Source organism: Lagenorhynchus albirostris, chromosome 4 (assembly GCF_949774975.1).
Source record: "Lagenorhynchus albirostris chromosome 4, mLagAlb1.1, whole genome shotgun sequence".
Classification (NCBI taxonomy): Eukaryota; Metazoa; Chordata; class Mammalia; order Artiodactyla; family Delphinidae; genus Lagenorhynchus; species Lagenorhynchus albirostris.
The window spans coordinates 62474771-62501139 of NC_083098.1; the positions used below are offsets into that span (position 1 = coordinate 62474771).

Sequence of the window (26369 nt, forward strand, 5' to 3'; positions counted from 1 at the left end):
TGTACTCAGGGTGCCATTAAAAATGGATTTTTTAAAAATCTAAACAGACATTACTCCAAAGAAGACATACAGATGGCCAAGAGGCACATGAAAAGATGCTCAACATCGCTAATTATTAGAGAAATGCAAATCAAAACTACAATGAGATACCACTTCACACCAGTCAGAATGGCCATCATCAAAAAGTCTACAAACAATAAATGCTGGAGAGCGTGTGGAGAAAAGGGAACCCTCTTACACTGTTGTGGGAATGTAAATTAGTAGAGTTACTATGGAGAACAGTAGGGAGATTACTTAAAAAACTAAAAATAGAGCTACCATATGATCTAACAATCCCACTCCTGGGCATATATCCAGAGAAAACTATGGTTCAAAAGGATACATGCACCCCAATATTCATTGCACTGCTGTTTACAATAGCCAAAACATGGAAGCAACCTAAATGTCCACTGACAGATGAATGGATAAAGAAGATGTGGGACATATACACAATGGAATATTACTAACCCATTAAAAATAATGAAATAATGTCATTTGCAGCAGTATGGATGGACCTGGAGATTATCATACTAAGTGAAGTAAGTCAGACAGAGAAAGACAAATATTATATGATATTGCTTGTATGTGGAATAAAAAAATGATACAAATGAACTTATTTACAAAACAGAAGCAAACTCACAGACTTAGAAAAAACAAACATGGTTACTAAAAGGGAAAGGTGGGGAGGAGGGATAAATTGGGAGTTTGGGATTGTGTGAATACACACTACTATATTTAAGATAGTTAACAATCAAGAGCCTGCTCTATGGCACAGGGAACTCAGTATTCTGTAATAACCTAAATGGGAAAAGAATTTGAAAAAGAATAGATATATGTATAAGTGAATCACTTTGCTGTATGCCTGAAACTAACACAACATTGTAAATCAACTGTAGTCCAATATAAAATAAAATTTTTTTTAAATGTACTTTTTTAGGTCCGCTCTGCAGCAGGCCCAGTGAGGCGCCCCGGAATTCGGGGCAGCCGGGGACTCGGCCTCCGCCCTCGCGGCCCTCTCGCCGGGGAGACCCAGGACGGCAACGCCGAGCCCTACCCTGGAAGTGCTCACAGCCCGGCGCCTGGACTGGGGACTTGCTGCATTTTGGCGTAAATTGCAATTGATTAGGGATCGTTTCTCAGACTCAAGTTAGAAGTGAGAGTTCAGATAAGTGAGGCCGCCACTGCTGCTTTGAACACCTCAGAAGGGGAGAATGCATTTATCAGGAGTGAAAAAGAAGAGCTTGCTAGGAGTCAAAGAAAAGAATAAAAAGTCCAGCACTAGGGCTCCTTCTCCTACCAAATGCAAAGACCGCTCTGATAAGCAGTCCAAGGATCGCTCTAAAGATAAGGGGGCCACCAAGGAGTCGAGCGAGAAGGATCGTGGCAGGGATAAAACTCGAAAGAGGCGCAGCACTTCCAGTGGTAGCAGCAGCACCAGGTTTCGGTCCAGCTCGACTTCCAGCTCGGGCTCCAGCACCAGCACAGGCCCCAGCAGCGGCTCCAGCTCATCTTCAGCATCGAGCCGCTCAGGAAGTTCCAGCTCATCCCGCAGCTCCAGCTCCGGCAGCTCCCCTGGCTCTCCGAGTCCTTCTCGGCGCAGGCAGGACAAGAGGCGGCGTTCCCGCCCCAAATCCAAACCACACAAAAGAGATGAAAAGGAAAGGAAAAGGCAGAGCCCTTTGCCTAAACCTACCAAAGTGCACATTGGAAGGCTCACCAGGAATGTGACCAAGGATCACATCATGGAGATATTCTCCACCTATGGGAAAATTAAAATGATTGACGTGCCTGTAGAAAGGATGCACCCGCATCTGTCTAAAGGCTACGCATATGTGTAGTTTGAGAATCCAGATGAGGCAGAGAAGGCGCTGAAGCACATGGACATGGACGGAGGACACATCGATGGCCAGGAGATCACTGCCACGGCTGTGCTGGCCCCCTGGCCTCGGCCAACCCCCTCCCCCAGCCCCCCGGCGATTCAACCCTCCCAGGAGAATGCTGCCACCGCCTCCCATGTGGCGCAGGTCACCCCCACGGATGAGGAGAAGGTCGCGTTCCCCTCGGCGCAGGTCCCCTGGCCGCCGCAGTCACAGGAGCAGCTCCAGCTTCAACTCCTCCCGATACGCAGGGCCACCGAAGCTCTGCCCTGTGACTTGTATCGCATCCAACTCACTTCTGTCATTTTTTTAGCCGAAGGAGGATCGGTAGGAAAGAAATTCCTCACTCAGGGGCAGGCTTCGAAGGTGAAGGCAGTAATTGCCCTGGCGGCAGAGTTCCGGCTGCAGGAGTGTTGTTCGTTTGGGGTCGTGCTTATAAAGATGCCCTCCAGTTTTCTGGCTAGAAATCTTCAACATTTCTAGTTCCTGAGAGTCAGTTTAGTGGCAAAGCCAGCAGGGATGAGCCGGGGGCTCCAGGAGGTGGTACAGCCCCAGACTGGGAGCATGTTTTCCCGTTCCACAGGTGACCTGGGGCCGATCTGGTGGCCTGCTCGTGCCCTAACCTGTTGACCTGCAGGGTCCCACAGGAAAGGGTGTGCTTTTATGCAACTGCCGTTCCTGTGAGCCTGGCCCTGCTCTCCTGCTTGAGTCCTCTTCTGACCTCTAGGGCCAAATACCCAAAATGGTTCTTTCCATGTGTACTCATGTGCGTGCACACACACACACACACACACACACACACACACACACATACACACACACACACGTCTCCCTTTCTCTCTGAAACTGGTAAGCTGAGAGCCATCTCTGTCGGGTCATCACAGAAGCCCCCCGTTGTGTTGGTATTCATGGTGGTCGTGCAGGTTACCTTGGCAACGTGTACATTGTTTTTTGGCTTTTATTGTACAGTCAGTACTATATATGTAGGTAGAACTCTAGATGGTGCTACTAATCTGCAAATCAGAATTTCAGCCAGGAAAGAAGACTTACTGGTCCAGGTGGAATAATTCTGAGGGGAAAATTAGAATATCTATACTTAAAAACTATGATAAAAGAATTCAATTGCTCTTTGTGATTGCATTCTTAAAAATACTCAGGTGAAGTAGTATAAAATATTAGTATTTTCAGGACACTAAAAATATTTTGCAAACCATAAGAAAATATGTAGTATCTACAACTTCAGTAGTTCTTTCCCCAGTAATTTGGAAAGTATTTGCTAAGGATAAATTTGTAATGTTTAATTATACGAACAAAATCACATTTATCACATAAATATATTTATAGTTATAAAGATTTTACAATAGCCAGGACATGGAAACAACCTAAATGTCCAATGACAGATGAATGGATAAAGAAGATGTGGTACATATATACAATGAAATATTACTCAGCCATAAAATGGAATGAAATTGGGTCATTTGTAGGGATGTGGATGGATCTAGAGTCTGTCATACAGAGTGAAGTAAGCCAGAAAGAGAAAAACAAGTATAGTATATTAACGCATATATGTGGAATCTAGAAAAATGGTACAGATGAACCTATTTGCAGGGCAGGAATAGAGATGTAGACATAGAGAATGGACATGTGGACACAGTGGGGTAAGGGGAGGGTGGCGCGAATTGGGAGATTAGGATTGACATATATACACTACCATGTGTAAAATAGTTACCTAGTGGGAACATGCTATAAAGCACAGGAAGCTCAGCTCGGTGCTCTGTGACAACCTAGGTGGGTGGGATGGGGGGACCAAGGAGGTCCAAGAGGGAGGGGATATAGGTATACATACAGCTGATTCACTTCACTGTACAGCAGAAACTAACACAACATTGTAAAGCAATTATACTCCAACTAAAAAAAAAAAATTTGAGAGTAGGGGTTTTAAATACCAGCAGTATATTTAAAATTTTACACATTTAGCTATGTAAATAATGGGTACTCATTTTCTTCTTATGAAAACTCCATCTGAAAATGGAGTGCACTGAAATGTGTAACTCTTGACAAGTTTTCTTGGAAAAAGTCATTTAGTTATTATAATAACAATATTCACATATGTTTCAGGTATATTAAATTTCTTATAACATCTAACCTCTTTAGATCGCAGATGCATTCTTTTCTGCATCTTTCATATCTACCTTCACAGCACCTTGCAAGGTGCTCGGCAGTGTAGTAAGTTTTCAGTACATATTGTTGACAGGCTCTTTATTTTGCTTTCATACAGAAATAATTTCCTTTTGAATAGCTTACATATTAATTTTTCAGAAATTTTGCTGTGAAATATAACACAGAAAAGAACACAGGAAACAAAGGTACAGATCAATACATTGTCACAGAGTGAATAGCCATGTAATTACCACCTAGTCAAGAAATAGTACACTGCCAGCATCCCAGAAAACAGTAACCTAGACTTCTAACTCTATACTCTACATCTAATTGTGTTTGAATATTACAGAAATGAAATCATAAGGTATATATTATTTTGTAACTTTTCATTTGTGAGAATTATCTATGTTTCTGCACGCATCTGAAGTTCTTTTACTTAAAATGCTGTGGAATGTTTTATTATGTAAAAATACCACAAGGTATGGTATTTTGTGGTAATACTTTTTTTTCATTGTGTGAAAACTTTGCTGTCTTCACAATCATTAAGACTATTTCCTAAATTATCTTCTAAAACTTTATTATTTTTCCTTTTACATTAAGATCTATGATCCTCCTATAGTAGAATGCCATGAAGGGACCAAGTATCATTATTGTTTTTCATAGAGATATCCAATTCAGTCATTGGGCATATACTTTCATTTAGCAAATTGCCTTTCAGGAACCCAACTCAAAGCATGTTGGGTTTATCAACCACCCTTACCCAGTGTGGGCCCTGGATTCCAATTTTTTATGCTGTTGCCCTGATATTGTCAGATGCCTTACTCAGCTTTAGCATACTTTTCAGAAATAGCAGCTCCAAATGGCAGGCTAACCCAACTTCTTTGAGTTTATCTTCGCCGAGATCTTGGCCCTGAAATTTTTATCTTGTTATCTCTATGACCTCGTCAACAGAATTTCTAACTATTTATTTTACCCATCTTTCCTACTATAATTATCAGAAGTGTTGGACTGAATTCCTTAGTCCATCATTACAGGAAATGCCAGACCCATGTATTTTTTTTAAAGTGTTTATTGCATTTGTTTGCTTCTGTTTTATGTTTTGTTTTTTTGGCCCCGAGGCATGTGGGATCTTAGCTCCCCGACCAGGTCTCGAACCCGCACTCCCTGCATTGGAAGGCGAAGTCTTAACTACTGGACCGTCAGGGAAGTCCCAGACCCATGTATTTTAAAAAAAATTTTATTGGAGTATAGTTGATTTACAATGTTGTGTTAGTTTCAGGTGTACAGCAAAGTGAATCAGTTATACATATATCCACTCTTTCTTAGATTATTTTCCCATATAGGTCATTACAGAGTATTGAGTAGAGTTCCCTGTGCTGTACACTAGGTCCTTATTAGTTATTTATTTTATATATAGTAGTATGTACATGTTAGTCTCAATCTCCCAATTTATTCCTCATCCCCCTTCACCCATAGTAACCATAAATTTGGTTTCTACTTCTGTGACTCCATTTCTGTTTTGTAAATAAGTTCATTTGTTCCATTTTTTTTAAGATTCCACATATAAGTGATATCATATGATATTTCTTTCTCTGTCTGATTTACTTCACTCAGTATTACAATCTCTAGGTTCATCCATGTTGCAGCAAACGGCATTATTTTGTTTTTTTATGGCTGAGTAATATTCCATTATATCTATGTACCACATCTTCTTTATCTATTCCTCTGTCAATGGACATTTAGGTTGCTTCCATGTCAGTCCCATATATTTTTAAAAAATTAATCTTGATTTCACTACTCACTATCTGGGTGATCTTTGACAAGTAACAAACTCCTTGAAGTTCAATTTCCTCATTTGTAAAATGGGAGTGGCAAAATTTATCTCATAGAATTGGTGAAAAAATTAATATGAAAGGTATATAGAAGCTTGGAAGATGCAATATAAGACTGATAGTATACCTTCAATGAATGGCAGCTATTATCTTTGTTATATTAGTGATGACAATAATTATTAAGATGATGATGAAAACAGTAAGAGTTCTAAGTACCTCTGTCTACCACATTGCCCTATTCTCCTAATCTAAAAGTGGTATAAAGTTAATCTCACAACATTTATTTTAAGTGAATCAATATAGTCTTCAAGTAATGATTGCTTCCAGTTTTTAGATTTGCTCAAGACATACTTTTAATAATTTATCCTTGATTTTTTTTTTTACCCAGAATTTTGTCAAACTCAGTGGCAAATGATTTTCAATAACAACTTTTCTCTTTGCGAAGACCTAGAGGGGTGGGATAGGGAGGGTGGGAGGGAGGCTCAAGAGGGAGGGGATATGGGGATATATGTATGCATATGGCTGATTCACTTTGTTGTACAACAGAAACTAACACAGTATTGTGAAGCAATTATACTCCAATAAAAAAATAAACTGTGTTATCTCCACTCTTGTATTCCTCTCATCTTATGATTCATCAAAATTTCATAAACATTAGCTATAATGCTGCACACAGTTTCATTTGTAAGTACTCTTAGTACCTAGGAATGTAATTCATCTTACAAAAGACTGAAACCTATTGAACAGCAGCTTGGTCTCTTACAGTCTTTTTATTAATGTTAGACTTCAGTTCACTATGTTACAAGGGTTGGCAAGGAAAGTCAATCTTCTTTCAACTTTCCTTAGTCTGAACAGAGTATATAATGAAGTTATAGTTTTAGCAAAAAAAATTACCAATGCACAAGAAACGGTGTTTTAATCTAGAGGATTTATAGGAAGTGGGCGGGCACTCAAGTATCAGAATATTTGAATTTGATACATATACATCACTTTTTAATTTTTTTAAAATTTTTGGCCATGCTTCAGGGCATGTGGGATCTTAGCTCCCTGACCAGGGATTGAACCCACGCCTCTTGCATTGGAGGCACGGAGTCTTAACCACTGGACCACCAGGGAAGTCCTACATCACTTATTGACTAACAGACCTATTGACTAGGTTAATAGGTTACCCAGGTTACTTGAGAATATGAAGGTAGCTTCCTAGTGATGGACTCATGCATTCTATAGATAGGGAATACTGTAGCTCCCATTCTAAGTTAACTACATGACATCTTGGTCAAAAAAATACACCATGAGTTTGATAAATATGAAGTAGTTCCCTAGATCTGGATCATGATCGACTATTGATAAAACTGAGCTTCTGGTTTTGCTATTTTGAGAAACAGGTTCTGTTAGAAGTATGCTTATTAAGAAACAGTGTCCTGAAAAAGGCCACTGTTACCTCACTAGACAAGCTAAACCAAATATTATTGTAAATGCAAAAGAAAATAGTATAAGAGCCAAATACTATGTAGGAATAAACAAGCAATAAAGAGAAAGGAGAAGAGGTACTTGCTTCCTGTTCCAGACAATGAAACTGTAAGTGCTTATTGAGAACCTGGAATGTATGAAAAATTAGTAAAATACATAAACCCTGCACTTTAGGATCTTATCATCTTCTTGGGGAAACAAGTATGGCACAAATAGAACAATAAATAGTAATTAGTTGTTGTGAGGTATGTGCAATTTTATGACAGAAAATATTAAAATTAATGTGGACCAGAGTTATTGCAGAAGATTTGGTAGAAAGGTTTAAGGTGGCTTTGAAGGATTTTGAAAATTTTGAAAAGAAATGTATTTGGATGCAAATGTCATGATAATGTTTGGGGGGAAATATAAACCCAGGAAGAGGAAGTGCTGTCATGAGATGGATAATTCCAGCTGCTACAGAGCATTTCATTAATTCTTATCCAAGTTTGTTAAGACACTGAGACTTCATAAATGAATTGAAACTGGGACATGCAGCCTATGGGAAATGTATTGGAATACATGTGCATTCTATAATATACTCATTTATGATGAGTTCAACCAGATCATTAATATATAGCATGACATATTGTGATTTTCCATTACTATTGACAGGACTTTTGTGGTTATGGGACCAAGGGGAGAAAAAGTGCATAAGTACTGAAATTTTAGGCTTTGTTCAAGATGGAAGAAAGGCTTATACTGTTTCAGCAGCAACACTGTTTATCCGTGGAAAGTTGAAGAACCACGTCATTCAGTAGTTGCTATTTTTGACATTAGAAGCAAATCAAAAGAAAAAAGAGATGAATATGAAATGATTGATATCTAATATAAATATTTTATATACATCAGCTTCAAATCTTTAAGTCTTGTTTTAAAAAGATAAATTGACAGTAAATGTAATATAACATCTCTATGAGTCACGGATCATATTTCTATTAGCTGTTTCAACAAATATTGGGTTGGCCAAAAGGTTCATTTGGTTTTTTCCATAAGATGGCTCTAGTAGCACTTAGTTGTCTTTAACTTCATTCAAAACAGTTTTGTTAGATTGTATGTGACAGCTGTCATATCAGCGTGCATTTAAAAAAAAGACTTCAAAATTGGTGAATTTTTGTGTAGGCATTTTAATATTGAAGATGGAAGAAAAAAAGCAACATTTTCGGCATATTATGCTTTATTATTTCAAGAAAGGTAAAAACACAACCAAAACACAAAAAAAAGATTTGTGCAGTGTATGGAGAAGGTGCTGTGACTGATCGAATGTGTCAAAAGTGGTTTGTGAAGTTTTGTGCTGGAGATTTCTCGCTGGACAATGCTCCACGGTCAGGTAGACCAGCTGAAGTTGATAGCAATCAAATCGAGACATTAATTGAGAGCAATCAACATTATACCATGTGGGAGATAGCCGACATACTCAAAACATCCAAATCAAGCCTTGAAAACCATTTGTACCAGCTCAGTTATGTTAATCGCTTTGATGTTTGGGTTCCACATAAGTTAAGTGAAAAAAACCTTCTTGACCGTATTTCCTCATGCGATTCTTTACTTAAACGTAATGAAAACGTTTCGTTTTTAAAGCAAATTGTGACGGGTGATGAAAAGTGGATACTGTACAATAATGTGGAATGGAAGAGATCATGGGGCAAGCGAAATGAACCACCACCAACCACACCAAAGACCAGTCTTTATCCAAAGAAGGTGATGTTGTGTATATGGTAGGATTGGAAGGGAGTCCTCTATTATGAGCTCCTTCCGGGAAACCAAATGATTAATTCCAGCAAGTACTGCTTCCAATTAGACCAACTGAAAGCAGCACTCTACGAAAAGCATCCAGAATTAGTCAACAGAGAACGCATAATCTTCCATCAGGATATTGCAAGACCACATGTTTCTTGGATGACCAGGCAAAAACAGTTAGAGCTTGGGTGGGAAGTTCTGATTCATCCGCCGTATTCACCAGACATTGCACCTTCAGATTTCCATTTATTTATTAAAAGGTTCCTTTTATTTTGGTCTTTACAAAATTCTCTTAATGGAAAAAATTTCAATTCCCTGGAAGACTGTAAAAGGCACCTGGAACAGTTCTTTGCTCAAAAAGATAAGAAGTTTTAGGAAGATGGAATTATGAAGTTGCCTGAAAAATGGCAGAAGGTAGTGGAACAAAGGGTGAATATGTTGTTCAATAAAGTTCTTGGTGAAAATTTAAAATGTGCCTTTTATTTTTACTTAAAAACTATAGGTAATTTTTGGCCAACCCAATAAATTTCTGAATCTCAGGGAGTTAATTTATTTTGACTTTGTGCAAAGTCCAAAGGTGGTATGCTTGAAGGGCAGGTAGCACTTCTTAGAGTGGTGATTACATCAGTTTTGGAGACTTGAATTTTTTCCTAGGAATTTTTTCACTTGATATAAATTTAAAATTTTATTTGCAATAAAATAGTTACTTTCCAACTTGTTTTATAAGGCCAACATAACCTTGATTACAAAACTTAACAATGACATTAAAAGACAATAAAATTATGTCATTCTTTTTCAGAAGCATGGATGCAAAAATCCTAAACAAAATAAGATATGAAACCCAGTGACACACAAAATATATCATATTTTATTTGCAATCAAGTTGGGGTTATTCTAGAATTACAAGGTTGGTTTAACATTTAAATATCAATCAATGTAATTCACAATATTGGTCAGATAAAAGTAGAAAAATGATATGATTATCTCAATAAATGCAAAAAAAGCATTTGGTCAAATTCAAAATTCATTTATTATAAAAATTAGCAAACTAAAAGTAAAAGAAAACTTCTTTAATCTGATAAAATGATAGCAAACATCCTATTTAATGGTGAAATACTGAAAGCTTTTCCCTGAAATTAGGAACAAGAGAAGGATGCCAGCTATCAACCCTTTCTATTCAACAGTGTACTAGAGTTCTATGATGTAAGGCAATCAATCAACCAAGCAACCAAAAAAAAAAGAAAATATAATCGATGAAAAGGAAGTAATAATACTGTTTTTATTTGAAGATGTAGGTGTATGCTAAAAATCTAAAATAATATACAAATAGAGGGCTTCCCTGGTGGTGCAGTGGTTAAGAATCTGCCTGCCAATGCAGGGGACACGGGTTTGAGCCCTGGTCCGGGAAGATCCCACATGCCGCGGAGCAACTGGGCACGTGCACCACAACTACTGAACCTGCTCTCTAGAGCCTGTGAGCCACAACTACTGAAGCCCACGGGCCTAGAGCCCATGCTCTGCAACAAGAGAAGCCAGAGCAATGAGAAGCCCGCACACTGCAACGAAGAGCAGCCCCTGCTCGACACAACTAGAGAAAGCCCACGTGAAGCAAGGAAGACCCAACACATACAAAAATAAATAAATAAAATAAATAAATTAAAAAATATATATATATACACAAATAGAAAAAATAAAATTAATAAATGAATTGTTTTCTCAATACAAGGTCAATAGACAAAAGTCAATTGTATTCTATATGTCAGCAATAAATATAACATGAAATTTAAGGAATAATACCATTTACACCAGGATAGAATAAATCAAATACATGAGACTGAACCTAGGAGAACATGTATAAGACTTCTATTCAGACACTTGTGAAACACTATTGAGAGAAATTAAAGAAAATCTAAATAAATGAAAGAATGTACCAAGTTCACAGATTGGAAGCTTCAATATATTAAGAAGTCAATTCTTCCCCAATTGATCTATAGGTTCAATGCTATATCAACAAAAGTCTAGAGATTTCTTTTTGGAAATTGATCAGTCAATGTTAAAATTTATAAGTAAAGGCAATGGACTAAAAATAGCCAAAATAATTTTGAAAAAGGAAAACAAATATGGGCTTACATACCAGATATCAAGTGTGAACAGAGAAAAACAAGTGTTTTCTACAAGGATTAAGTCATAACCCACTACATTCGCTGACCTACTGCAATCTGAGAAGAAATTAAGAGGATGACAGGATGAGACTGTCTAGATAAACATCTCCAGAAGAATTTTAATAACCCCGGATTCCTGCATCTTCCCATACATAGAAAAGCACTAAAATCACTGACGAGATATCTGTTCTTTGTGATAGCAGTACACTTTTACCAAGATGTATGCTTGATTGCATGTATTTCCCAGCCAAAAATCATATATAAACTGGTTTCTCCCCTACCTCTTTGCAGCAGTTTCCTCAGAGCTAACTGAGTGGCTAGTCCTCAGTAAGACCTTGAATACAACTTAAACTCACAATTCTTATGTTGTGTGTTTTTCTTTAAGTTGACACAAGACATTCTATAACTTCAATAATTAAGGTGGTGTGATATGGCACAGTAATAAAAAAATAAATCAAGGAAACAATAAAAAATTCAGAAAGAGACCTGCATTTGATTTATACTTGATTTATAACAGAGGTGACTTTGCAGGGCAGTAGATAAAGAATTGCACATGCATGATTTCAATAAGATGTACAGGGTCAATTAATAGTCATATGGAAAAAAATGCACCTTTACTCCTACTTCATAATATACACACAAATGAATGCAATGTGAATTGGTGACTTAAATGCAGATGGTAACACATTAAAGTTTTTAAAATAAAACATACAAGTATATCTTTATAAAAGGCAAGGAATTCTTCAACAAACTACATATATATACACATAAAATACTAACCTTGAAAGGAAATATTGACAAATTTTAAACTAAAATTAAGAAATTCTGTTTTTTAAAGGTCACCAATAACTAGTTCCACTTCCAGCAATGGTGAAATTTCTTATATCAAGCCCTTCTAGAGTTAATAGTTATAAACTTTGGAAAAAATATAAAAACCATATGAAGGCAGTACAGAGTGACAAAAAACTGATAAAAACTGTCTCAGAGTCAATTCATGAAGGGAAGGGACTGTACTGGGTAAGATTTACATACATATGGTTTCTTGCCAGAGGGCACTGGCCAGTCCAGGTGATGTAGAGGAGCTAAAAAGTTAAGCAGAAAGCCACAGTCTCACTGGCTTTAAGAGTCAGAACACAAAAATTGGGGTTGCAGCATGGCTGAAAAGTGAAATATGTAAAATAATGATCACAATGATCATTCTCACTGGTAATTAGGGAAATGAAAATATAAACTGCAATTAAATAGAATTTCATTATATCAAAATTATGGCAATATTAGTTATGTTAAAATCGGTACTTTGTGGAAAGTCTTTTGTCAGAAACTTCTACATAGTTACAGATGGTTTCAGTTGAGGAGGAAGAAGCCAGAATGACGGAATTGGTCAAACACAAGAGTTAGGATTATCCTGATTTACCACAAAGCTGTTTCTTGGGTGTACATTTTAAGTGACTAGTCCAAGACTAGGCTATTACTTTTTTCTAAATAGCCAAGTCAAGGAAGTTTGTCACCCCCTGGATGACTCCTATCTTGAAACCATAGAAATATGACAGTCATTAACACTAATTGGACAAGTTTCATCTTATTTGTTCTCTATATTTCAGCCAGCCCATAAAAACAAACCAACCAACACTGGATGTAGCACATAAACCTGTGAAACACTGATCATCTTAAAATCTACACCAGAAGGCCCTTATTTTTATTACCACTATCATCATTGCCATCATCAATCACTACCCTTGTCCCTGACATCACCACCACAATCAGAACATTATGTTCAGGTAAATGGGATTTTATTTGGGAGATTAAGTCTATAAAAGCTAACAGGTTGCTACAGAGTATTTTCTAGTTTTTTGTTAATTGGTTGCTTTTTATAATTTAGATTTTTATTTCTGGACCCATGCTATTATTTCTGAGGTCTAGAGGCCCTGTAAAGTCTCTGGGAAAGTTTCAGAAATTTGGAAAAAGAATAATCAAAGTTCAGCAAAATTTTGTTTACTTTTTAAAAATAATCACTCATAAGAATACTACCATTTTTGTTCTCTAATAGTGTAATTAAAACCATATATTCTAGCTTGAATGTTTTTTAGAAATAATTTAAAAACCTGAATGCCATTATAGATTTTTAGAATAATGTACTTTACAACACAGATCCTAAATTAGCACTTGACAAACTGCAGTGGGCCCACAAAACTTAATAGATTTTCAAGTGAGTTCCTTTCCACCGACTCTTGGCTTTCCTCGAGTTCCAGAAGAAAGTTGGTGGTGGAGGCCATTTGCTTCATTTGATCATTAGTTTCTTTGTTCCTTATTCACAAGCCTCTCCCTAATAATTTAAAGTCCTCTATGAAAAAAAAAAAAGGTTTATCTTTACAGAATTTGAGGAATTTTGTTTTGGAATTTTTTTTAACACTTTTCACTGTATAACAGAAATCAGGTTAATCCAATTCAAATGGTTGGAAATGAAGTTTTAATAAATTAAAACTACTGTTTGTAATACTTTGCAGTTTAACTGCTAATGCAGTATCAGAATGTGGTTATAGGGAAGTCTAATCTAGGAAATGATACCTGGTATGGGCTGTAGGAGATAAATTACAGTGAGATTGATGTTTTAAAATTGTGGGGCTTCCCTGGTGGCGCAGTGGTTGAAAGTCCGCCTGCCGATGCAGGGGACACGGGTTCGTTCCCCGGTCTGGGAGGATCCCACATGCCGCAGAGCGGCTGGGCCCTTGAGCCATGGCCGCTGAGCCTGCGCGTCTGGAGCCTGTGCTCCGCAACGGGAGGGGCCACAACAGTGAGAGGCCCGCGTACTGAAAAAAAAAAAATTGTGAATAATGTAGTTACCATCATTTTTTAACATTATTGTAATTTGATTAAGGTGAATGGTTGATTATACCAGAATAACAATGAGCCCTTCTTTGAAGTAAATTAAATCCAAAAGTGAGTCAGGTATAGTTTAGTTAAGCATATGGAGTTGGTTAAATTCATTGAAGATTAATTTTTAACCTATTCTCTTTGTTAAAAGAGGGGTTCATCCAAGAACTCAAATTCCTACCTTTAAAAAATATTATGGGGCTTCCCTGGTGGCGCAGTGGTTGAGAGTCCGCCTGCCAATGCAGGGGATACGGGTTCGTGCCTGGTCTGGGAAGATCCCACATGCCGCGGAGCGGCTGGGCCCCTGAGCCATGGCCGCTGAGCCTGCGCGTCAGGAGCCTGTGCTCCGCAACGGGAGAGGCCACAACAGTGAGAGGCCCGCGTACCATTAAAAAAAAAAAAAAAAAAAATTATGGCGCAAAATTTTTTTGATAGATGAGAGAGTAAATTGTTTCGTGAATGGACTTTTTTGGATATTTAGAACATGATTTTAACAATTTCAGCTATTAGTAAAAAATAATAATCAATTTTTAGAGTCCATACATCCTATTTACTAGAGGAGAAATTGAATAAATCATAAACTCTTGTGATCTTTTAGATATAAAAAATCTCCTTAATTGTTTTTGACAGGAAGAAATTCACAATGAAGGGGAAAAAACAATATCAATGCTATAGTCAACAGTATGTATTCTTTAGAACTTTCAAGAACATCTAAAAGGGGTCTTCCAAGAAAGGCATTTTATAAACTGTAATATAGTGATTATTTGTATAGAAACCATCTCAGCTACTTTCTGTACTACGTACATAATTTAGGCTACATAGTGTTTGAGTCCCTCAAACTAATATTCATGTCTCAGAAAGACTAAGCTACCAGGCTAAGTTACAACCAGCTAATCCAAAACAAATTTGAGAATTCACTATCACAGTAAATTTTTCTACTCATTAGAAGACACATATGATCAGATATTAATAAGGTTATAAATATTGTTATTATTTATTTTAATTGTATACTCCTTTTAAAGTGTGATTTATCTAGTATAAGAGGATGAGATTAAACAAATGAATTCCAGTATAAAAGCATACATGGAATATGGGGAGTTTCTTTGAAGACCTTTGACAATGTTGGCTCAGGGAAACATTAATTAACAAGTCATCAAAAGAGATAGAAGGAAGAGTAGGATTAAGAACTGAGAACAGAACAGAGAGGAATAAGACTGGGTGGAGTTGCACAGGTGTGGCATAGGTACTTATTACTCATTGCTTTTTTTTTTTTTTTTTTTTTTTTTGCTATACGCGGGCCTCTCACTGTTGTGGCCTCTCCCGTTGTGGAGCACAGGCTCAGCGGCCATGACTCATGGGCCCAGCCGCTCCGCGCCATGTGGGATCTTCCCGGACCGGGGCACGAACCCGCGTCCCCTGCATTGGCAGGCGGACTCTCAACCACTGCGCCACCAGGGAAGCCCCTTATTACTCATTTTTAAAGGATCTTCTCTACCTAAAAGTTAATTAGTCCTGGAAGGATAAGAACAAAAATGTTCTCCTGCTCATAGGAAACATCTAATTTGCCAAATATATCCACTGCTTACAAACTCTTCTGTTTTGTAAGTTTTATTTAGGATAATGCAGAGATTGAAGAGATTGAAGAGCTAGTTGAGGCTATTTTGAAACTTGAAATCAGATTTGTGTGTGTGTGTTACAGCTCTTTGTCCAAATGGACTATTTCATATCATCATGTCTTTCAAGATATGAAGAATAACTAATGTCCAAACCTTATAAAAATTAGACTAAGGGTGGCCATATGACCTAACTCTAACCCTAGACCACTCTATCTGTATGATGCCAAGTCACAATATTTTCTGATTATTTTTAATCTAATTGATTGGTTTTGGTGATGAAACTTATCTGTTAAATTATGTTATACAAATAATCCTTGTTTATTGTCAAAACATTAGGAAATATAGTTAAAGAAAAAGTAAACAAAAAGAAAAAAGTCTACCCATAATCTTATAACATGGGAAAGTTGCAATTGACATCATGTTTTCTTACACATTTAATTAAACATATAAATGATGTTATATATGTGTTTATAAATCTATATATGTCCATGTAGATGATGTGGCTATAGTTTGCAAAGATAAAATCAGATCACATGTAATGTTTTGTAACTTTCTTTGGATAAATAAAAAAAGCAAATTAATTTCTCCTCATAAACATGAGTACACAAACCATGCTATTTTGCTTACGGTTGTATCCCTAGCAGCTAACATAGTACTCCCAGGATGATTTGTTAAATGAATGAGCATTAGGGTCTATCCTCTTTGACACATTTGAGGCGTCTATGTTTTAAGCTAATATAAAGACCTGATGCATAAGTTATAGATTGTGTTGTATGAGTTGGCAGAGAGACAGATTTAGAATATTTATCATCTGATTTGAGCCACTTTCCTCCTATCATAGGTACAACATATCTTCCCAGAGAAGATCTTGGCCACTGTGGATGACAATCCTTATTTTTCTTGGAGTGATGACAATCTTGGCAGTAACTTTGGTCTCATTGTCCATTTTCTGGCAGTTGGTCAGTATTGACACTTCAATTTTCACCCTTACTACTAAATCTCTTTTAACTCTTAGAAATTGACAAGAAACAGCAGGAATATTAAATTTCTTTATGGAAACTTTCTCATCTACTTACTACTTTATTTCAACATAATAACTTTATATTATTTGACACCAAAGTTTATAATATTTTGGAATCAGATGCCTCTTTGATCCAGTCTATAAGTCATATCAACAGTTATGGGAGTATGGGCAAGAATGAAATGCTCAATACTTTGATGCCAATATTCATTGTCAATAAAAGTGCTTATAGAGTAGGTTTGTAGTTAAGTTGTACATCTTTTAGTAAATATACCTCAAACTTTGGAGATCCCTACTCTTCTTGGCTCATTTCCGATATTGGTTGTTAAGATATAATTGATAAGCAGCAATGGATAATCCACTAATGACTCTTCTAATAGTGGATAGTCAAGAGTGGTTAAATGGCTGAATGCTCATACTAACTTGATCTTATTTTTAATAACCCTACATCCAGAAAAGCATGTTTTTCCAGCTTATTTTTACCTTTCAGAAAAGTAAACCCTTAAATCTGTGTAACCATTTAATGTTTTTAAAGAAATTTGATATCCATTATTCTGATTGATCCTCATACTAATCCTTTGAGCCTGGGAGGGCAGGTTTTACTATCATCCTTATTCTCATATGCAAGAAACTGAGGCTCAGTAAAGTCAAGTGACTTCCTAGATATCACAGGCTTTTCAGTGGCATAGCTGAGCACAAATCCACATCTTAATACTTTAAGTATATTATTCTATTGACTTTATCATGATTTTCTGTTTTACTCCTCTGAAATATATCATCCTATACAATAATGCAGTGTGGATACATTTTGCTTGATTCAATGAAAATTCCAGTTCTCTTCCAAACTAACCTCTTCTCCTTTGCTTCTCCCCAACCATCTTAGTTTCAAATTTAAAAACTTATCCTTCAGAAGCATAGTGGTTGTTCAGTCTCTTGCTTGCCATGTCTACCCACGAACTCTCTGTAGTCTGAATCTTTCTATCCTCTTCTTGGCTCTACTCATTAAAAAATAACTTTATTGGGGCTTCCCTGGTGGCGCAGTGGTTGAGAGTCCGCCTGCCGATGCAGGGGACACCGGTTCGTGCCCCAGTCTGGGAAGATCCCACATGCCGCGGAGCGGCCAGGGCCGTGAGCCATGGCCACTGAGCCTGCACGTCCGGAGCCTGTGCTCCACAACGCGAGAGGCCACAACAGTGAGAGCCCCACGTACCGCAAAAAAAAATAAATAAATAAAATATAATAACTTTATTCACAAAATTTCCTTATATATAGTGCTCTTGAGTTTTCCAAATCAAACCCTCGTAAAGAAGCCCTGTCAGCATGTTAGTGAGGACCAGTAGCTTAATTAGCTATCCTTCCAAAATATAGTTTGCATTTAACATTGTTTCTTCTTCTGGGGAAACAGTGATTTAGTGGAAAGGAGTGATGCAAAAGGGAGAACTGCAGGCATCCTGGCTTGAGCAGGAAGTGTGTGGATGAGAATTTACTCTTGAATTTCTCTATATGATCAACTATCTACAATTTCAGATATAAGGCTGGACGAGCTTATATTTCCTGAAGTTAAATTAGTTGAACTGGGCTTCTTGAAGTAAAAATAGACACTCAAACTCTGTTGTAAATGTTGTTTGAAGTCATTTTGGAAGATGGGTTTACTCTAGGATTCTGGCTTAGGAGCTAACACAATCTTTGTTAATACTGACAGTAACTAGAGTTGGATGAAAGCTAGGGGAATCTCTCATTCAAGTGGTAGTAAATTAATTTCCCTGTCTGAGTATATCCATTGAATATTAATTTTGAGATAAAGATATGGAGGGACTTGAGGTCACTTCCTATTTTAAAATTTTCTAAGTATTTCTTTATTTCACAGGAAAGACTTACTATTACCAAGGTGATTTTCATATTTCTGGAGTCATATACAATGATAATTGTGAAAAAGCAGTTTCACAAGTCAGCACAGATCTGAGAAAATATATTGAGACTAAGGTAAGTCAGAGATTTATTTTACTAATTTTACTATAAATTTGATTGAAACATGTGGTGGCTTTGTTTTTTTCTCTTGACAGATGTCTGATGCATTTCAAAATTCTGGTGTATACAGAGTATATCAACTCTCAAGTCATCAAACTTCTGTAAGTACAAATTCATTCAAGATCTTATGGAACAAAAAAATAATTAAAAAGAAAGATCTTATGGAATGAGAAGTAGGTAATATGTCATATCAGCTCCAGTTTTAAATAACAACAACAGCAAGAAACAGAAAGAGAGATAGAGGGAGCAAAAGAGAAGGAAGGAAGGGAGGAAAGAAGGGAAGAAGGAAAGAAGGAAGGGAGGAAGGAAAGAAGGGAGGAAGGGAGGGAGGGAGGGAAGGGATAAAGAGCTCCCCATAAATTAAAGTATCACTGTATTTAACAAATTTTTATTCAGTGTAGGAAGTGTTCTGTACATATCTTTAATCTCTGTACTTGAAGGAGAATTGTAAGGTTTTTGGTGGCAGTCAGTCCTAACTGATTTCTATGATAAAAGATAACTGTAACTATGCAAAACACGGAGTCTCATCTGATTGTTTTGCTACCTATATACTAGCCACCTCTTCTTCCATCCATACCCATCTGGCCATATCTTTCCTAAAATAATCCTCTTTTGGTCTCTTTAATAATTACCATCACTGTAATGCCTGTGAACAAAAGTGAATCTTTTGAGATAACATTTGTCTAAATATGTATTGTAAGTGTGCTTGATAGTGGTAGTGGTGAGGGCTGCAGGGAGACAGGTATCACAGGGCATAGGGGATGAGTGATAAAAGAAGAGACAGCTGTAATTTGGTAACTGCCAATATCTATTCTGGGGAAGTCTGAACTCTCCAAACAAAACAAAACAAAAAATCCAGCTAGCCAACCAACCAACCAACCAATCTACTTACCTACAGACAATATCTTTTGAATGCTTCCTGGCCCTGCATTTAAGTTCTCATTTATCTCTTTCTCTAAAATTAAGTTATTAGAAAATATCTGTACAAGAACACTTTTGTTTTTACTGTATTATTATAAAATCTCAAGTCAATTATTTGTTGGTCAGTACTCAGTTTCTCAAATGTGTTTGAAATATTCTGATTTCTAGTTTGTGGTTCATATCCTCTTTCATGAACAATACCTCTTAACCAGTTAAATTTTTAGGGACCATTGCACTTTATTTATACTGGGACAATATCTGTGTATTTTTTTTAATATGTATGTGAAGGCAATATAATAAATTAAAATGTGGCAAATCCAATGTGTTCATGAAACATCTAAAAAATCAAGAAACAACACACTAGAACATTTCTGTTGCTTCTAGTTCTTATCCCAATGGTTCAAGTGTACAGTTACAGTTGACATTCAAGTTTCCTCCAGCAAAAAAGAATAGCATGAGGACTAAAATTAAGGCTATCTTACATCTGATGTTGAAGGACAACATGGCATCTTGGAATGCAGTTCCCACTTCCATCAAACTTATAGGTATTTCACTTATTTTCAACTACTTAACTATCTAGACTATTGAAAAAAGTACTGGAAAAAAAAATGAACCAAGAGTTTCAGGAATTTGCTTAGGAAAAACTAGTCTTCCCAACTGTGGCACTCCTACCATTGAGGTGGTAGTGGAGAAGGCAGTGCTATAGAATCTGTCTGCACAGTGACAGAAATAAGTGTTAAGCTACAGGTATGCTTGTGAGTTTGGAAGGGTTGGCTGTAATGGATGGAAAGGGGGTGAAAAATAATAATTGAAGCATTATTCCTCCCTACTTCTACTTTTGTCAGGAACTCATTATAGGAAACAGACAGGGTTTTCTTGATCATTAAGCGTGAAGACTGCAGAAGTCAGTGTGAAGTTGAGGACGGGGGTTCTCATTGTTTCTTGTGGAAGAATGGAAGTAATACTATTAAAGATAAAATCTGTCTGAAATAATTCCCTAGAAAACAAGGGAAGAAAATGATAGGATTTTGCCCCAGTACAGAAAGTAAAGTTTGTAAACATTCAAAGGTCCTACGAAGTTCTTCAAACGTTAACTTGGATTGTTAAAAGGTCTATTAGGTGATAAGCTTGTGTTTCCAGAGCCCAGTTTTGTGCTTCTTCCAGACTCACAGTTGATCCAGAAGCTCTGATGGCTGCCAGCTGCCAGTTACGGCTCTTTTGCCTCAGAACATAGTCCCTGTCACCAATGGGCCACTCATGAGAAGTGAGTTTGAGGTAGAGGTTCTGAAAGGAGCGATACGATTCCTTTGTGGGTAGTCATTGGGAAAGAAGGCTGTACAAGTTACTGCCCCTCTGTATCCCAGGGATTCAGAGTCAGCACTTTCTGATGTGTCTTTTTTTAGTTCTCTCTTCTCTTTCTCTCTAAAGCCTACTCCCAATAGAAAAGAGACTTGAATTTAAGTTAAATTCTCAAAATTTCATAATTCAGTCTTAGTAATGAGATGACTTCTAAAGAGCAGGATAGGTCTAATGAAATGTAATTTGAATTGGGTTTTTTTCTTTAAAATATAGATAACTACATTTCAGAGTAATGAGAATTATCATAGGGAAAAAAAAATCCAAAGATTATGCCCAGTGCCGTTTTTAGTAAGAGTGTCAGCTTCTTACTTCACTAAATATTTTACTTCAACCATCATAAAACTGAGAGCTTTGCTTTTTTATTTCCTTTTCCCTTTTCCTATACTACGTGGTAGAGATGCGGAGAGATGGCCAAAATATAACAAGTAGAAGTGAGAGAGGTTGATAGACAATACATGAACTAGTCTGAATAGTTAAATGTTGGGAGTAATTGGGTTAGGAAATTTAGTCCTCGGGCTGAAGAGAATTGCTTGGTGATATTTTATCAACCTTATGTTTTTATTTTAATTTCAGAAATCAGCAAGGCTAATGCTGAAATGCTTACCAATAACTGTAAGTTTAGAAACTTTATTATAAATTTAACACATTCACAGATAGTTCCCCATCATTTTGCTAAAAAGGATCTAGAAGTACTTAATGTTGGAAATCTATAGTAGTTTTTCAAAATTATTGGATATACCACATATCTATCTGGCATTTCTTTTTGAAAAACACTAACCATTTATAATGGGTTGTCCAAAAGGGTGAAATGAGAACTGTTTCCAAAGAATGGAATCATGAAGAATATCATGTCTGAATTAGTTTTTAAAAAAAAGTGAAGGAAGAAAGAACAACTTAGGATAATAAGAAAATGCAAAACTAGGCTATATCAAATATATTTATTATAAGGTAAATAATAGTTCTGTACCGTTTAAGCAAATTCTCTTTAGAGTATCATGAGGCCTACAGTGTGATACATACATGTATTCATTCATTCAGTGGATATTTATGGAGTATCTGTTGTCTACATGGGGCTTTACAGACAGCATTGCATATGCTATGCAAGATACAGACCTTAATGAAGCAAAGTCTCCACCTTCAAGAATTATGCAATCTACTTGGGGAGACTAGAGTTATAACAGATAGATACAACAAAAATCAGTAGTTGAAAAATGCTTGAAACTGGAAAAGAGGAAAAGTAAAAGTCACCCAAACAAGGATGGAATGGGCTATCATGATAAGGGTACATTCCAGGAAAGAAACAACACTGATTAGGAGATGCTGGACAATCCTTGAAGGGTTTCAAATAATGTTTGAAAATATATTTCTTAAAAAATATAATGAAAGATACATGCTCTTATATAAATAAATCCTTTCTTCAGGTTGTGGGGGATGACTGACCAATAGTATCACAGCAGGCAACCGAATTGTGAATGGGGAAAATGCCTTGACGGGGGCCTGGCCATGGCAGGCAAGCATGCAGTGGAAAGGCCAACACCACTGTGGTGTTTCTCTGATCAGCAGTAGGTGGCTCCTATCTGCAGCTCACTGCTTTGCTAAGTAAGTTTGAAAGTCTGACTAAATGCAGGATTCTGGTTGCAGGCCTATTTGGGAGGTCTGTGGGGTTAACCTAAATGTGTGAGGTTCTGCCAAGACCATATGAAATTTACAACCACTTACATAATTGAAGGGCAGCAAAGACATTTAAATTGGGCAACTAAGGGAAAAATGAATGGAAGCAATTAACATTTTCCAAATAGGGGCTTTGGCCTGATGTTAAGTACTTTACTTACATCATTTTATTTAATCATAACAATAATTCCATATGAAAGGTATACTTTAACCTATTTAAAGATGAGGAAACTAGGGTTTAGAAATGGTGATGTAACTTGACCAAGATCATACAGCTCTTAAATAAAAGAAACTGAGTGTGAACTTGGGTATGTCTGACTCCAGTTACAGAGTGCTTATTTGTCTTGCCCTCTGGGGGTTTACAATCTAGTTGAAGAAATTTAAACGTGATATATTAAAGGTATAAGGCAGCACAGTGTAGTAAGTGTCACATGTACAACACAGATAGCATGTGCTATGGAAACTTGGTGAAGAAAGAGAACACAATCTAGCTGAGGTATTCAGTTTTAAGATTTGATCTAGACTCTAAAGATATAAGCTTTGATTGATTGGGGTAGGTAGATCAGAAAAAAATAATATGCATTTTGAGTTGGAAAAATAGCCTTCTTCAAATGTGTTGAGATGGAGCAACACAAGTTGTATTCTATGGACAGCAAACAGAAAGAACTATTTGAAGTAGAGAAGATTTGTAAAAGGAAACATTAGAAAATATGCTTAGAAAATGTAGTTTTATTCATTGGGGACACCTCTAATGACAAGATGCTTACTTACTGGAAAAACACAGCTAATGAATGTGTGGAGTCACTGAAGATTTCAGAAGGAGAGAAGGACTGAAGAGGGTCACAGTTACATGAAGGTCTTGAAACCTTAAAAAAAAAAAAAAGGCACCTGACATTTTGAGGAAGTGACAATAGTTAAATAGGATCTTAGGGCCTAAACTGAGAAAGAATCTCAGGGGAACTGGAGAAACTGGTCAGAAAAATCTAAATTAGAAGCCAAGATGCATTGACTTGGTAAACATAATGGGGTGATTGGGTGAGAACAAATTGCAATTGTTTATGCATGCAGACGGATGCCCAGAGCCTGCCACAGGCTCCTGGAGCCCAGGGTATATGGCAGTATGAGTGATTCTGGACTCCATCCACTGAGACTGCTTACATGATTCCTACCCAACTCAAATGCATAGAGACCAGATGGGGCTGAACTAGCAGGAGACATCAGTGACTCTAGTTAGGAGGATTTGAAGAAGGCTGACAGCTGTAATAGTCCTTAGCACTATTTTTATGTGTCTGTAGCATTTATGACATCCCCACATCAAAGACATTTTAAAAATAAGAATTTAAGTGCTTTATAGTGTTGTTTGGGAAACTCACACCTTAAAGTGATAAGATAATCACTGTGAATACCGTTTTGGCCCCCAAACTGAGTGTATTTTAATTAAATTGTGTCCTCCAGGAAAAATAATTCAGAAGATTGGACTGTCAACTTTGTAACTATAGTAAATCAACCATATATGACACCGAAAGTCCAAAACATTCTTTTTCATGAAAATTATAGCAAAGCTGGGGTTCATGATGATATTGCCCTTGTGCAGCTTGCTGAAGAAGTCTCTTTTACAAAGTACATTCATAGGATTTGTTTTTCTGAAGCCAAAATGAAGCTCTCAGAAAATGACAGTGTTGTAGTTACAGAATGGGGAACACTTTATATAAATGGTAAGTTTTTCTGTAAATATGTAATAGCTTCATAAGAATAATTATTTAATCAATCAATCAATCATTCTTTCACACAATTAACCAGTCCACAAATATACTAAAAAGAAAACCAAGTGATGGGACCAAAGGCATGGTGTTGTCTTCAATTTCTGAAATATCTCTGGGAATAAGAATTGGAAATTTTGGAATTTATGTGTGAGGCAGCCAGCTCTAATAAACATTAGAAAGAAAGCAATCTAGCCTGGGACTGGTCTGGCTCTTGGTGACCAAGAGAATCTGCTCTATTCCATAGACGTTCTTTGTCTCAAAAAACAAGGTTAAGATCTCCATGATATGCAGAATTTATTGCCCTTAGGTTCTCTTCCAGTGATACTTCAGCAGGCTTTTTTGAAGATTACTGATAACATAGTTTGCAATGCTCCACATGCATTGTCTGGCTTGGCAACTGATACAATGCTGTGTGCTGGATTTATGTCAGGAGAAGCTGATGCCTGTCAAATACTTCTAGATACATTATCAAATCATTTTTTCTCAAGTACTAATTCAATGGAAGTTTTTATCACCATAATTTTTTTTGTCTTAATGATTTTCACAGAGTAGCTTCTTATTTCAATCCACATAAACAAACATTTATTAATCTCATTAATGTACCAGAACCCAGCTCATAAGCTGGAGATGCAGTGGTGAACACAATCCCTGTTCTCATGGAGTTTTCAGTCTAGGAATCCATAGTTACAAGGTAATAAAATAAATTTGGCCCTATTTTCTGGGCAACCTGCAGAACTAGAATGCTTGCGTCTCTCTTATCAGGAGATGCAGCAGGAGGCTTTACAGGTGCACATGTCATGCATTCCTCAGAGACTTCATCATGAAGCCTCTGAGTCACTTTCTCCAGAGTTAAGTTTGGACTCATTAAAAAGTCAGCTTCTAGTCTTCCCAATCCACTCCAGTCCAGCTGTAGGTAATATACTCTGGTTTGTAGTTGCCCTGGGTTTTGAAGAAATTCAAGAGTCCCACAGTTCTAAGCCCAAAGAGGGTGGATTGTCTCACTGCCTAGGGGCTGTTGACAACTCCAGAGGAGAGATAGAAAGAAATGTTTCAGGACAAGACACATTTTTTTTCTCTTTTTATTCTAGAATGATTCTGGTGGACCACTAGCTTATCCCAACTCTAGGAATATCTGGCACCTTGTTGGAATAGTAAGCTGGGGTGAAGGATGTGGGAAAAAGAATAAACCAGGTGTCTATACTTGAGTGACTGCTTATCGTGGATGGATTACCTCCAAGACTGCACTCTGAAAGAGAAGTAACTTTGAAATGGAACAAAAAGACAACTATAGGGTATTCTTATCCATTGCTTCAAAATCTTTTTCTTTTGATTGTTGGTATACCAATCATTTTCTTATATACAAATGCATAAAGGTCTTGATTAATGTTTTATTTTATCTAAAACACTATCCATTTATTTATCTATTTAACTAGTAAACAGAAAGAAAAGAAAAAGGCCAAAATATTTTTATTCATAGCCTAGTTCTGATTTATCTTACCTTTATATTTGGAATAGACCTTAATTTATTTTTCAGAATTTAAAAAAATACAGATTTTGTTAGTATGAGAACATGAATGCTGGATCTACCAAATATATTATTTTTAATTCTATAAATCATAAATTTATAGATTTATAATTCTATAAATTATAAATTCATTTTGTTAAACTGGAATATGTAAGGCAAATAATGTACATTCACACTTTGTTTATATTTGAGATAGTTTGTGTATCTTGTAAAATCATATAATCTTGGAATGGAGAAGGGGTAACATAGGTTCAGTTAGACCAAGTCTCTTAATTTAC

General features: G+C 36.7%; 1 protein-coding gene and 1 pseudogene across 1 annotated transcript; both read left to right on the forward strand.

Moving 5' to 3' along the window:
* Positions 1–1068: 1068 nt before the first annotated feature.
* LOC132519318 (RNA-binding protein with serine-rich domain 1-like) lies at positions 1069–2984 on the forward strand (annotated as a pseudogene).
* Positions 2436–25816, forward strand: TMPRSS11B (transmembrane serine protease 11B). Its single transcript, XM_060147038.1, is given in 12 exon segments — positions 2436–2518; positions 16645–16730; positions 16733–16762; positions 18692–18807; positions 18888–18919; positions 18921–18953; positions 20158–20318; positions 21706–21744; positions 22554–22731; positions 24259–24518; positions 24874–25014; positions 25653–25816. Coding segments are annotated over 12 exon segments (1323 nt in total).
* The last annotated feature ends 553 nt before the right edge of the window (positions 25817–26369 follow it).